This window comes from Canis lupus (assembly GCF_048164855.1).
Source record: "Canis lupus baileyi chromosome 15 unlocalized genomic scaffold, mCanLup2.hap1 SUPER_15_unloc_3, whole genome shotgun sequence".
NCBI lineage: Eukaryota > Metazoa > Chordata > Mammalia > Carnivora > Canidae > Canis > Canis lupus.
This window is the reverse complement of record NW_027326422.1, coordinates 18447-33602: the sequence shown is the minus strand read 5'-3', so window position 1 is coordinate 33602 and position 15156 is coordinate 18447. Positions and strand designations below refer to the sequence as shown.

At 40.5% G+C, this 15156-nt stretch overlaps 1 protein-coding gene across 1 annotated transcript in view; it reads left to right on the top strand.

The window, feature by feature from the left end:
* Positions 1-4116: 4116 nt before the first annotated feature.
* Positions 4117-15156, top strand: part of LOC140629508 (cullin-1-like) — a 29437-nt gene continuing 18397 nt past the window's right edge. The window contains exon 1 of the mRNA XM_072819027.1: positions 4117-4418. Within this exon, the coding sequence (XP_072675128.1) occupies positions 4279-4418 (140 nt within the window). The 5' untranslated portion in view covers positions 4117-4278. The remainder of the gene's footprint in view (positions 4419-15156) is intronic.

Sequence of the window (15156 nt, the reverse complement as noted above, 5' to 3'; positions counted from 1 at the left end):
GGGGGGGGTTGGTGTTGAGTTGTATCAATTCTTCATATATTTTGGATACTAATCCTTTATTGGATATGCCATTTGCAAATATCTTCTTCCATTCAATAGATTGCCCTTCAATTTTGTTGATTGTTTTCTTTGCATGTGGAGGAAGCTTTTTGTTTTTATGTTCCAATCATTTATTTTTGCTTTTATTTCCCTTGTCTCAGGAGACAAGGGAAAGGTGTTGTGATGGCTGAGGTCAGAGAAATGACTGCTTGTGCTCTCTTCTAGGATTTTTATGGTTTTAGCTCTCATATTTAGGTCTTTCATCCATTTTGAGTTTATTTTTGTGTATGCTGTAAGACAGCTGTCTAGTTTCACTTTTTTGCATGTAGCTGTCCTGTTTTCCCAACATCATTTGTTGAAGAAACTTTTTCCCATTGCATATCCTCGCCTCTTTTGTCAAAGATTAATTGACCATATAATTGTGGGTTTATTTCTGGGTTTTTGATTCTTGTCTACTGATCTGTTTTTGTGCCAGTACAAAATGCTATTTTGATCACTGTGTATAACTTTGTAATATAACTCGAACTCTGAAATTGTGATACCTCTAGTTTTGTTTTTCTTTTTCACGACTATTTTGGCTGTTTGGGGTCTTTTGTGGTTCCATACAAATTTTAGGATTGTTTAGGTTTTGTGAAAAATGCATTGGTATTCTGATAGAGAGTACTTTAAATCTGTAGATAGCTTGGGTAGAATAGATATTTTAACAATATTTGTTCTTTCAATCCATGAGCCTGAGATGTCTTTCCATTTGTGTCATCATCAGTTTCTTTCATCAGTGTTTTATGGTGTTCAGAGTCCAGATCTTTCACCTCTTTGGTTAAATCTATTCCTAAGTATTTGTAATATTTTTGGTGCAGTTGTAAATGGGATTGTTTTCTTAATTTCTCTTTCTGCTCCTTCATTATTAGCATATAGACATGCAATAGATTCCTACATATTGATTTGCTGAATTTACTGAATTCATTTATCAGTTCTAGTGGTGGAGTTTTTAGGATTTTCTACATATAGTATCACGTCATCTGCAAATAGTAAGAGTTTTACTTCTACCTTTCCGATTTGAGTCTTTTTTTCTTTTTCTTGTCTGATATTGTGACTAGGACTTCCAGTACTATGTTGAATAAAAGGTGGGCATCTTTGTCTTGTTCCTGACCAAAGGGGAAAGCCTCTTAGTTTTTCCCGCACTGATGATGATGTTAGCAGTGGGTTTCTCATAGATGGTCTTTTTCATATTGAGGTATGTTTCCTCCAGACCTACTTTGTTGAGGTTTTTTTTTTATTATGAATGTATGTTGTACTTTGTCAAATGCTTTTTCTGCATCTATTGAAATGATAACGTGGTTTTTATCTTTTCTCATTGATGTGTGTATCATGTTGATTGATTTGCAAATCCTGAAATGAGTTTCCTTATTTATTGACACCTTACAAATGAAAGAACCTAAAATTCAGACTAGAATATTAGGAAATACTGGCTTTTGAGAATCCAGAGGTCTGTCTGCTTGTGGTCCTGCCACTTTCCAGCATTTTAATTCTGGTTAGGTTTGATTACTTCTCTGAATAAGTTTTTTTCTAATCTATAAAAAGAAGGACCAGAACTATCTTTAAGGTTACCTCTAGTCCTCTTGTCATCGGCTCTAAGCAAATATTTTTGGTACATAAATTTTTCAGTTTACAAGTATGTCACATACCAGAAGTTAATGGGTTAGCTTTTAAGAAGTTGCTTTATTCCACAACAGTAGTGCTATGTCTGTTTTGATTGACTATTAATAATACATAAGATAGTGCCTATGATAGTGCCTAGCATGTGGTAGTTCCTACTAAATATTTGTTAAATAAAATATTAATGATCACTGAATTTCTATAACTCTTAGAAGTCTGTTTAAACACCATGTTAAAATACATATACATTGCAGTGACCAGAATAATACACATTACTAAATGAAACAGCAAGAAATAAATTTTAGCCTAAAACTTGATGGGATGAGCACTGGGTGTTATTCTATATGTTGACAAATTGAACACCAATAAAAAATAAATTTATTTAAAAACATTTAGCCTAAAATCTAGTGTTTGAAGGAAAAAGTTTAGAAAAAACAAGATCAAATTTAATGGAGATTCTAAAGAGGGACTTGGGGGTAAGTTCAGATGCTTTATAATAGTGATGTTTCATTATTTCTAAATCCTGTAAAAAACATCCAGCTTTTGAATTCCTCAATTTATTATTTCATTTATTCATACAAAACACTGACCTATATGCACCAGGCTCTGAGTGAGATTTTCAGGATACTGTGGTGAGCAAAAGAGATGGTCTCTGTGCCATGAATCCTTCTCACCAGAGAAGGGAGACCCAGGCTTGGAATTACCAGGAATAAGAGTTAAGAAGGAGAAGTCCCATGAAGGGGGCAAGCCTCATCTGGGACTTCCTGGTAAGCCTGCCCCAAATGGACGTGGGTAGAGAATGAGCACAGGGGCTCACTGGCCCATGCAACAGATGCAGAGATTCTCAGGAGTGAGAAGGGGACTGGCATGGCCTGGAAAGGAGGGAAAAGCCTGCGTGGCTGTGCCCGGGGGCCAAAGGGGAGAGTTTTGTAAGAGGCACATGAAGAGATAGAAAGATCTTGTAGAGAGTGAGTGGTTTGAGCAGCTGCAGCCCACAGGGCCCCAGGCAGGGCTGGCTCCTGGGGGCCCGGGCTGTAGCCCTTGCTCAGGTGTGAGAGGGGCTGCAGCTTTTGTGGGTAACTGTGTTGGTGGTGGGCCGTGGTATTAAAATTGCTAATCTCGTATAGAACAACTCTAGTAAATTATTTCAAGTTTTCCTAAAGAGAAGATCTGGGGGTGCTTTGTTCAGGATTTCCCTGCCTCAGATACCAGCTTGACTCCCCGACACCTAATCAGATTTATAGTTTTAGACTCAACTGCTGTGTGAAGCCTTGAGAGGGTGAGTCAAAGGGAGGGGCGCTCTGGGAGTGTAGACTGCTCAAATGGCATCCCTGTGTGCAACAACGATGATGATGATGATGATGATGATGATGATGATGTCGTTGTTGTCATCCACTGGGAGAGGAAGAGGAGGTAGTGAGTGGATGTGACATGACCCCAAAGGTTAAAATGAGTAGCACTGGAATGCGAAAGAATAGGAATGAGGCATTAGAATTATTCCCAAGTTTCTGACACGTGGATACATGGAGCTGCCCCTTACGGAGCTGGGCAACACTGGTGAGCGGTAGAGCTGGGGATGGTCCCTGAGTTCAGCCAGAGACCTGCCGGAGGAGATGTGAAGTGGACACTTGGGTGTAGAGCTGGGTCTGGGCCTCAGAGGAGCTGTCTGGGCTGGTGATAAACTTCATTCTGTGAGTCACTGGCATGTAGAGGTTTGAAGAAAGAAGGTTGAATTGGCCCCATAGTAATCCATTTACTTGAAGTTACTATGATGGTGCCCAGTGGACACGGTATGGGGAGGAGAAGGTAAAAATGGGAGGAGTAGAAAGTTTTTCTCAGTTGCTGCTAGGAATTAAAAGAGCATCTCGATGGGTATGAGGTGCCTGGCTTATCTAAGATAGAATTAACTGAACTGTGTGTGAGTCTAGGGAATGTAAGTGATAATTTCTTTCCCCTTAGGGGAAAATTAAGTGTTAGGAAGGCGTGTAGTTTTAAAGAGGTAATAGTACCAGGTGGTACTACCATCCCGACCACACTATCAGGTGGGGTGCTGGTGCTGGCTGGGTTTTCCTACTTTTTAGGTATTTGTGCTTCTCTTTTTGGGAGTTTCCTTTGGGTTTTGATACCTTCAGAAGGCAAAGAAAGGCAACAGTATTAGTTGTGCTTCTACAGAGTTCCACACAGCTTTTCTTGTGAGCACTTTTCTTATGAATTCGTATGATTCCAAACTAAATCTCTAAGCATATTTGTGTACGTAGATCATATGATTTTGTATGCACAGAGAAAGAGAAGTGTTCTGTAGATGAGTGTGGTGCCAACTAAAGCCTGTAGACTGAATGTTTCTATCTATGCGGCAGGTACCCTCTTACCCACCCTGGGATGTCAAGAAAGAATTCATTAATTCACTTTATTTCTTCTTCAGGTCTGCCTGCAATGAGATTTCATTCTCTGCATTTAAAGGACATCCTTTCTGAGCTGCTGTGAATAAATTTGGAATGATACTGTATATTTTCATCTAATGGAGAATTAGCTGTACTTTGCATAAGGATTGCTACACTGGACGACTTCAGAATATTACTCACAATGTCCTCGAACCGGAGTCAGAATCCTCATGGACTGAAGCAGATCGGCCTCGACCAGATATGGGACGACCTCAGAGCTGGAATCCAGCAAGTATATACCAGACAAAGTATGGCGAAATCCAGATACATGGAACTCTACACGTATCCTACTGCTTGAGCTGCAATTAATTTGCTTAGAATTTTTATTATTTCCTATAGTGTGATCTATGAATTGCTAGAAATTTTACATCGTGTTTTCCTCTTTCCAGTTCATTCTGAGACACAATCGGAGTTCTTTTTTAACTTTAAAAATTAACTCACTCTTTAAGTTTTTTGACCAGAGGTGAAATTGGCTAGTTGGTTAGTCTTGAGCAATGCTGTTTGGTAGGAGTTATTCGCTACATATGGCTGTTCACATTTGTAGTCACTAAAATTAACAGTTCCTAAGTCATGCTATCTGTATTTCAAGTGCTTGTAGGTGGCGAACTACTTTTGTCATTGCAGAAAGTTCTGTTTTGCAGAAAGTTCTGTTGGACTGTGCTGGTTAAAGCAAGGGAGCCTGGGTCTCTGTATTGTCTGCAGCCACCTTCATGCTTTGGGGGCTGAGCAGAGTCGTTGCATCAGAAATGGTCTGGTTCACAAAGTCAGAAATACCTGCTGTCTGGCCCTTGATGGGAGCAGTTTGCTGACCTTCCTCTAAAGGGTTACCACATAGAGCAAAAAGTCTTAACTTTTATGACCTTGTTTTACAAATATGGTAGTAAAGCATTTCACTCACGCATTATGTGGTGCATAGTGTATGCAAGGGGCTGCCTGAATGCTGCAGATGTCACGAGGGTGTAAAAGATGTAGCTCCTGGTCTCTATTACCTACTTGTGATATACTTTTTAACTTGCGGAGTTTCTTGATTCCAATCAAATAAAAGAAGATAAAATTTACGCTAACTCAGTAGAGAGCAGATTGTTACTGGTTCTAGTAGTTTATAAAGTTGTTAGTTCAGTGGAGACTCACGTGTAAATTTTTAGTATGTATCAGTAATTGTCAAACTTGGTTTTGTGATATTCCAATATACCATCAGCCGTGCTGATATTTTAGAATCTTTTCCCCAAAATTAACATTAAATAGATATGAAGCTACATGTCTAGCTCAGAATTAACTTAAAGCTAATTAGAGTACACATTCATACAGGCACATACATTTACAAACCGCTTAATTGAGATACACCTCACATACTACAGAATTCACCCTATTGTGTATGTGTGTCCCTACGTGGGTGTGAAAAAATTCACCCTTCTTTAATACAGTGTTTTTAGTGTATTCCCAAAGCTCTGCAGCCATTGACATTGTCTAATTGTGGACTATTTCCATCGCCCCCAGAGGAAGACTTTACCCATCCGCAGTCACTTTCCATTCTCCCTCCCCTGGGTCTTGGCAACCACTAATCTACTTTCTGCCTTGATGCATTTGCCTATTCTGGACCTTTCTGATGGATTGCACAGTATGTAGCCTTTTTAGACTGGCTTTTTTTACTCAGCACAGTGTTTTCAGGTTCCATCCTTGTTGTATTGTGTGTCAGCATGTCATTCCTTTCTACTGCGGCATCGGGTGGGTAGATGCTGCATTCTGTTTATCCACTCGTCAGTCATGGGCCATCTGGGGTGTTTCCACTCTCTGGCTCTTCCTGAACGATGCTGTTAGAAATAGTATAGGTGAATTTTTGTGTAGACAAGTGTTTTCAGTTACCTTGGGTAGATGGCTAGGAGTGGGATTGCTAGATCATAAGATACAGAAAACCTTCAAGAATAGAATCTCTGACAAATGAGAGGACATGACTCCACTCAAGAGGGCTGTGACTTGCTTTTAAGTGCACGGCTTTTGTTTTTTTAATCTTGTAAGTAATACAGCTGAAGATGATTCCAGTGGTGAGACAAGGCACTTGGCTGGATTTCTGGTGTGCAGAAAAATCAGGGAAGCCCCGATGGAGACCATGGACATGTACCTGCTGATTTGTCTCTGGAGAATTTCTTAATATGTCATTTTTGGCTGAATCAGATTGGTCCTTTGTCCAAGGTGTTAGGCTTTTAGAACTCTAGAATGTAGAGACTTTGTCCGCTTGCAGCAATTACTGAATTCTTGCATTCTACAAATAATTATAATATGTAGTTCTTCAGTTTTAAAATTTTGGGGGGAATACTACTCTACAATTGAGCATTCTTTTCCTCCCAGTTTTGAGAACGTAATGGCTTCATACATTTATTAAGAGTGGAGAGGCTAGCCTGACTCTGAAATATTTTACATTAATTCTTTAGATATTTATGAGTAGCAGCCACAGTTTTAAAGATTTTATTTACTTATTTGAAAGAGAGCACGAGCAGGGGGAGTGGTAGATGAAGAGGGAGAAGCAGGCTCCGCACTGAGCAGGGAGCCCAATGCAGGGCTCGATCCCAAGACCCTGAGACTATGGCCTGAGCCGAGGTCAGACACTTAACTGACTGAGCCACCCAGGTGCCCCTGTCTACTTGTATTAATTATTGCAAATTCTCAAGCACACTCCCCCCTCACCTGCATTTTTAGTCTCAGTGTCATTATTGTCAGAATGAGAACTTTGGGGCAGCAGACACCTCTTTCTGAAGCACATCTTCACTTCTGTTGAAGTGTTCCAAGACCTAGCACTGCCTCCAACACTGCTGCGAGCTCTAGCCCCGCCTCAGTTTGCATGATGCAATAGATCTTTTTTAAAGTTTTCTCTCCGGGTGTATGTTCAGTCTCTCCTGTAACCACTTACTGAATCGCCTCTTCAGATCGTCTCCTACGGGCTGGTTTACAGTGACATCTGATGCTGACAATTGATTCCGTTGCCGGTTGGCAGGTGCTTTGGGTTCCGGGAAGGAGGAGCAGACTGTGTACCCCACTGTTCACTCTTCAGAGTCAGACAATCCTGGTCATTAGTTGCTGAAGGAGAATGGGTCAGAAATGGGGGAGAGGGAAGCTGGTTGAGAGAAAAGAGGGATCCTTTTCCTTCCTGACTCTGGCTGGAAGCTAACAGCTAGGTTTTTACCCTTTGTTTATGCTGGAGAAACATATGTGACATGCTTTCTCGAGAAAGTGTCTTGCTTCGGAATATGACACAAATATTCTTGGAGCCTTATTATACAGTGTAAACGTTTTTCTTGACTTTTTAACTCAAGATGGCAAGGGAAAGAGAACAGTATTTTTGGAAAGAAAAAAGCCCGAGAGCATCTGCAGTCCGAAAGGTCTAGTTCAGTCCACTTTGTTTCCAGCCACTGCTCAAAGGCTTCCTTTTTCTTCTCAAGTTTTAGTCTCAAGCCCTTTCTCCTCGCTGCATGCCTGCCTGTTCGGTTGCAACTTTCTGTGATGTCTTACATACTACACAGTTGACCTTTGAACAACACGGGTGTTGGGGTGTTGACCTCTTGTGCAGTCCGAGCTCTGTGTGTCACTTGACTCCCCAAAAACTTAATAGCCTGCTGTCAACTGGAAGCCTTACTGAGAACATAAACAGTCAGGTAACACATATTTTGTGTGTTCTGTGTGTTGTTTCGTCTGTTCTCACAATACAGCAAGGTAGAAAAAAATATTAAAATCATAAGGAGGAGAAAATACATTCATAGTACTGTACTGTACTTATTGAAAACAAATCCACACTTAAATTGAATCATCCTATGCAGTTCAAACTTCTGTTGTTCAAGCCAGGGTCAGCTGTAGATACAATACAGTGGTGAAGTGTTTTGGGGATTTTTTGGCAGTAAAATAAAGGAATGCATTCTGTATGGGTGGATATGTAACAGGGGTAGATAACAGCAGATGTTCTTTCTTTTGAACTTGAAATAAGTCATGTCATTTCTTATTTAGTTTATTGACACCATCATGCTTGAGGTGTCATGCTTGGTTCAAAACAAGCGTGGTCTTGATTAATGTAGCAGATATTTATGAAGGGGGTGCAGGATGATGTGCGGGTCCTTGTGGCATAACTGAGAGCAGCCCATGTGATCAAGTCTGTCTACCAGGCTGTGTGGTTAGTTTCTGTTTTTGCCAGGCCCCAGATCTACCTGCCCCTCGTCTTCAACCAAAATCCTTTTTAATTTTGGTCTGCGAACACTCAAATCATGATTTTGCCTTCCCTTGGAATCAAGAGAAACCTGCAGGTTGAGGTCTTTCTTTTTTTTTTTTCCCCGTATGCCTCCATAAGTTCTCGTCAGTCTTGAAGTTTCTGGTCTTTTAAACCCTGTAGTGCTTTTAAACCCTGTAGTGCTGTGGGCTGAAATAGTTTATTCTGTTTCTTAGCCTCTTTTTTCCAAAGTCGTCTTTTTCCCGAACCGGTACACTAAGAATCCCTTTCCTGTTTCCTAGTCTTGGCTGTTTACCTCTCAAGAGGTTACAAATGAGCATACTTGGGATTCATATTTAATCTCCGTCCTGATGTTCTTTGACACAGTTCACCATCCCTGGAGTTGGGGGCACTTTTCCACCTATAGTAAAATCTGCTGAGCCCTTGGCTGCCTGTAGCATATGCTTTGCAGGGATAACATGCCAGGACATGCTGGTCCTGCTGCTGCTGCAGTACCTACCAGCTGTGCGGGCATGTCCCAGCTGCTGCGTCATTCTTCTCAGGTTGACACACTTAGCCTCTTGCCAGCTCTCCTACAGGAGCTCTGGGCACACGGGGGATATTCCAGGTAGTGGCCTTTCTACCTCCTTGGCCTGCCTGCTGCAAAATTCTCTTAGCTTTGTAGAAACTTAAAATCTCACAGAAAAGCAGATTGGGCCAAAAGAATAACAAATTCTTTGCACAGTAGATTGATGATGATCCATGTCTACTTTGAAGTAACCACCTAGTCCGATTGTATTTGGACATTTTCATCTTTTTTTTTTTTAAGTTTTATTTATTAACGTATGCAAGTATGCGAGATGAACGAGGGTGGGGGGAGGAGCAGAGAGAGGAGGAGAAGCAGACTCTGGGCTGAGCAGGGAGCCCCACATGGGGCTCGATCCCAGGACCCTGAGATTTTTTTTTTAAGATTTTATTTATTTATTTATTCATGAGAGACACACACACACACACACACACACAGAGAGAGAGAGAGGCGCAGAGATACAGGGAGAGGGAGAAGCAGGCTCCATGCAGGAGCCCAATGTGGGACTCCATCCCGGGACACCAGGATCAAGCCCTGGGCTGAAGGCGGCACTAAACCGCTGAGCCATCTGGGCTGCCCGATGATAAATTTTCAAATGTTCTTTTGTGCTTTTTAAGATTTTCAGTATAGAACGTGCATATTAAAGTAGTTTATTTGGGACACCTGGGTGGCTCAGCAGTTGAGTCTGCCTTTGGCTCAGACTATGATCCTGAGGTCCTAGGATTGAGTTCTACATCGGATTCCCTGCAGGGAGCCTGCTTCTTTCTCCCTCTGCCTGTGTCTCTGCCTCTCTGTATCTCTCATGAATGAATAAATAAAAATTTAAAAAATAGTTTATTATTTTTTATTATGCAAATGGAGTCCTAGTTATACCTGCCCATAAAAGTCTACCTGTCACTGCTGACCTTATACTATTAAAATAGTTTCTAGGGTTGACAAATCATATTTATCTTTGAGAGAGAACCCACAAATTATATTGCATAGTTGCCTCTAAAAGCAACTTTTTGTTTTTATTACTATAAACATGATATGTTCAGGTTTTCTCATTCTAAATTTGAAGATATATCGTTATTTTGAGAGAGAGAGCACAAGCAGGGGGATGGGCAGAGAGAGCATCTTCAAGCCGACTCCCCACTGAGCATGACCCTGAGCTACTCAGGCACCCCTCCTTTTAAATTTGATTCATCTTACACCTATTTAGAACACTGAGCATTTTCAAATTTTATAGTCACAATTTCAGTTGCAAGCAGAGTTTGCTTTTGAAATATGCTGTGGATGTAAAGTTGCTTCACATGGGCTATCCCTTTTTAGAACCATACCTAACAATAGCTGAGTGAGAATTTGATTCTTTTACAACTTTACAGACCAACTGTACCAAATGGTAGGTGGTCTTGGGGCTCTTGCATATTTGTACGGGTGATACATTTGTTGACATGTGATGTCAATTCCTATAGGAATATAGGAAGTATTTTTAATGTTTTAAATGCAACTTCTAGTGTAGTCTTTCCAAATGATTTTTAATGATTTTAATTTTAACTGTTTAAATTCCACTCTTAAGTTTCAGTTGGGTAAGAAGTGGTGGTGGAAAATCGTTCTGTTTCGTTTTGCTTCTTGAATTGAATTAACTTCTATTTTAGAAAATGAAAATCATGTGAGTTTGGTGGTAACTAAAATTCGTGGAGAGGTTCCCCAGAGGTGTGTGAGTTGAAGGCGTGGTGCTGGAGGTGACAGTCATTGGAGTCCCCCATGTCTCCCCGAAGCACTGGCATCATTCCTTGGTCTTACAGGTGGATGTGTGCGGACCACTCCTGCAGTGGGAGACAAGCCATTCCTTTATAGTCCCTGCAGCAGGGAAGGTGCTCTGGAAACATCTGCAGGAATGTGTGCACGTGTGTGGCTTTGCCTTAGACCCCTCTGCATCAGATGTGACCCCTTTCAGTGACTTGTCCCTACCAGTCATGCAGAGGGATGGCCTGGCAAATGATTGAACACTTCTGTGGTGACAGAGGAGTTGTACGGCCTGTTGTAGAGGCACAACCAGGCGTGGCTCTTCAATACAAACTGTCATACTACCTACCACTTACTGGCCTGCTGGCGCCGAGAGACCCCATGTCTGCTCATTCCTCATATATTTTCTGCCTTTGGCTGTGTTACCGAAGAATCTCCAGTGAACTTTTTTAAAGAGACTCTCAAAAGTTTTAAAAGTCAAATATACGGGTTTATTAGATTCTGGCTGCCTTACATAAAAACAACTAACCCATTGACTCCTGAATGGAGCTTCTATTTCATTACCTTTTAGATTTTTAGTTTATTTTTACCTCTTGATGGTTTCCTCTTATTCCCATATTTAGCTTATCCTCATAATCTATTTTAGTTGTTTTTGGTTTAAAAGTAATCTTAGATGTGACCCATTTTCTTCTAAATATTCGTCATATTTATTTTGTTTTTATACTCTTCATCTAAAGTAAATGATGCATTAACACGTAGTTGTTCATGTGTTGGAATGGCACGTGGTCAGTGTGGTCTCTGGAAGCAGAGTAACAGAAGGACCCCCACTTCATGCAGAGGGAAAGAAAGCATCTGGAAGCGTGAGGGCTGTGGTTTTCCCAGAAAAAGGCCACACCTAGTAATTCAGGAGTGCATCCATTTCAGAATTATTTCAATATGGATTATTTTCCCTTCCAGATGCTACACTGGAAATACTCCAACAGTGTCTTTCTTCACATCTGACTCCGGGGTGACTCAGGGAAGGACTAGTTTCCCTGGATAGATGACTTCTCTCAAACAGCTTCTGATACACATGAAGAACCTGCTTTTTCCTTTTCTGATAACATTTCCCCCCATAGTACAGCTGATTCAAAGCTAAAAATTGTGAAAAGCTGAATATTGTGTGTTGTCAAAGAGTGTGTCCAAATGTGTGGGCTGTGTTCCTTGCCTTTCTGCTGACTCAGCCTGGATTCAAAGCACAATTGGTGCCATTTTTTATAAGAGGTGGTTCACTGCTCCCTAAAAAATCTACACCTAGGGATGCCTGGGTGGCTCAGTTGGTTAAGTGCCCAACTCTTGGCTTCGGTCAGGTCCTGATCCCAGGGTCGTGAGATCTAACCTAGCGTTGGGGTCCATGCTCAGCCAGGAGTGTGCTTGAGGATTCTCTCTCTTCTTCCTCTGCCCCTCCCCTACCTTCCCTCTTAAAAAAAAAAAAAAGTATACACCTATTATTATCTTCTGTATAAGCTTTGTGTCTAAAGTTTCCTCTTCACAAAAAACAGTAAGTAAAAGTTGCCTAGGCCAGCAGTTTTCATGAGGAGTAGCCAGGCTTTAGGCTGGACTCTTCCGCAATTGCACACAGCCATTCACTTTGTGGATTGCAGCTCCTGGGAGGAAAAACCTACATGAACCCCAAAATAGATGTATTTGGGGACTTTTTAAAATGGAATTTTTGTTTTTCAGATCAATAATCATGTAAGATTTAGAAGTCCAAAAAGGCACATAATGAAAAGTATACCTCCTTTCCTTCCATCTTCCATTCAAGTCAGGGCCACACTAGTGGTCCTCGCAGCTGCTCTTTTGGGCACATCCCTCTGTGTGTTATCTGCGTGCATGTGCGCACGCACACACACACTTGTACAGAAAATGGTTGTTTATATTAACTTGAAAATCACCTTTAACACAAATACTCAATTGTAAATTAACATATAACTGTAAGGTTTTTGTTTTTTATGTGAATAGTAATTGATCCTTGCAGAGAACTTGCTCTGAACCATCCCTCTGAGGGAACAGAAATGATCTCCTGACCATACCCCCATTTTTAGCTCATAGCTAGCCACTTGTTGTTCTTTTGTCCCCGAAGATAAGCATCTTTGTTAGAGACAATAGAAAAAAAATTTTTTTTGCTTTTCCTTGATTACTTTGATAATATTTGTATTTTAGTCACAATTACAAATTGGTTGTTACCTGAATGCTTTTAGAAATGCTGCAGATAAATACACTGAAATAAAAATTACTTTTGACATATAGCCCTCCAAATGTGTAGTGTGGTTTTTTCTGTCACTTTGTTGACAAGTGATAGGTCACTTTGTTTAGGTAGATTTTAGGATCTGGCTTAGATATTATGATTTTGTATCTTATTTTATTTTCCTGTTCTGTCAGATGTTTATTCTAGCTTATGTCTCTTTTTTATTTTTATTTATTTTTATTTTTTTTATTTATTTTTTTTAAATGTTTATTTATTTATGATAGTCACACACAGAGAGAGAGAGAGAGAGGCAGAGACACAGGCAGAGGGAGAAGCAGGCTCCATGCACCAGGAGCCCGACATGGGATTCAATCCCAGGTCTCCAGGATCGCGCCCTGGGCCAAAGGCAGGCGCTAAACCACTGCACCACCCAGGGATCCCTGTGTGGTATCCAAGTCTTTTTATCATTGAGTTGTAGGAATTGTTTCTGTATTCAGGGCACCACTGTTTTGTCACATGGGTTTTGCTCATATTTCTCCCTATCTAAGCCTTGCTGTTCCTTTTCTTAATGGTGTCTTTGGATGAGAAGGTGTTTTTTATTTTGAGGAAACCTATTTTTTTTTCCTACAGTTACTGCCTTCTATGACCTATAAGAAGCCTTTCCCTAGGTCAGAAAGATAATATGTTTTTCTCATAAAGTTTTATGGTTTGGGCTTTTACATTTAAGTCTATAGTTCATCGAGTAAACTTTTGTATATGTGAGATAGGCTTGAGGTTAATTTTTCCACCATATGGCTTCCATTTTTATTTCAGCCTCATGTGTAGAAAAGACTTGTCCCCAATAGATTACTTTGGTGCCTTTGTTAAATCTGTGACAATATAAGTATGGTTCTATTTCTAGCATATTGTTTCATTGATCAATATACCCATCCTAAAGGAATAATATCTAAGTAATGTTTTGTGAAATATTTTTTGCATCTGTATTTATATGGGATGTTGCTATTTTCATTTTTTGTTTCTTGATTCCTGTCGCGTTATGAAAACTCTTGGAAGTCAGGTAGTATAAATCTTCCAACTTTGTCTCCCCCCACACACATACCAGTTATTGTAGGTCCTTTGCATTTCTCTGTACATTTTATATTTAGCTGTCAAATTCTACTCTAAAAACTGCCAGGATTAAAGATTGGGATTGCATTGAATTTTTTAATAATGATTTTATCAAGATACAACTCACATACCTTGTAATTCACCCATTTAAGTGGGTTTTCAGTGGTTTTTAATATATTCAGATGTGCTCAACTGTCACTAAGAAATTTTAGAACCATTTTCATGACCTAACAAACCCTGTACCCTTTAGTTACCATCCTCTTAATCTCTCTAATCTCTCTACCCCTAGTAATTTATCTTTTGTTTAAGCCAGCCAGTCTATATTTTGTTAGAGCATCCTGAGCAGACTAATCCCTGTGGTCTTCTGTGACTGGCATCTTCCGTTTACCATAATGTTTTCAAGCTTCATCCATGTCGTAGCATATATCAATATTTCATTCATGTTTGTGGCTATGTAATATTACACTGAATGGATGTACATTTTGTTCATCAATTAATGACCATTTGGGTTGTTTCTGCCTCTTTGCTGTTATAAATAGTGCTGCTCTAAACATCTGTGAACAAGTGTTTATATGGACATATATTTTCATACTCTTGGGTAGATACCCAGAAGCAGCATTTCTGGATCAGATGGTAGCTCTAAGTTAACTGTTTTGCATAACTTTTCCAAAGTGGCCCGTACCATTTACTTGCCCTCAAGCTGTGTGTGGGTTCCAGGTTCTCTATATCCTGACCGACACTTGGTATCTTTTTGATTCCAGCCATCCTAATGGATATGAATTACTCATTGTGGTTTTGATATGTTTTCCTAATGACTAATGATGTATCTATTGGCAGTTTTTATACCTTGCTTAGAGAAATGTCAGTTAAGGGCAGCCCAGGTGGCTCAGCGGTTTAGCACTGCCTGCAGCCCGGGGTGTGATCCTGGAGAACGAGGATCGAGTCCCGCGTCAGGCTCCCTGCATGGAGCCTGCTTCTCCCTCTGCCTGTGTCTCTGCCCCACCCCCCCGAATGAATGAATGAATGAATGAATGAATGAATGTCAATTAAGATCTTTTGCCCTGGGGCGCCTAGGTGACAGGGTTGAGCGTCCAACTCTTGATTTTGGCTCAGATCATGATCTCAGGGTCCCGGGGTCGAGCCCCACGTCGGGTTCCATGCTCAGTGTGGAATCTGCTTGTCC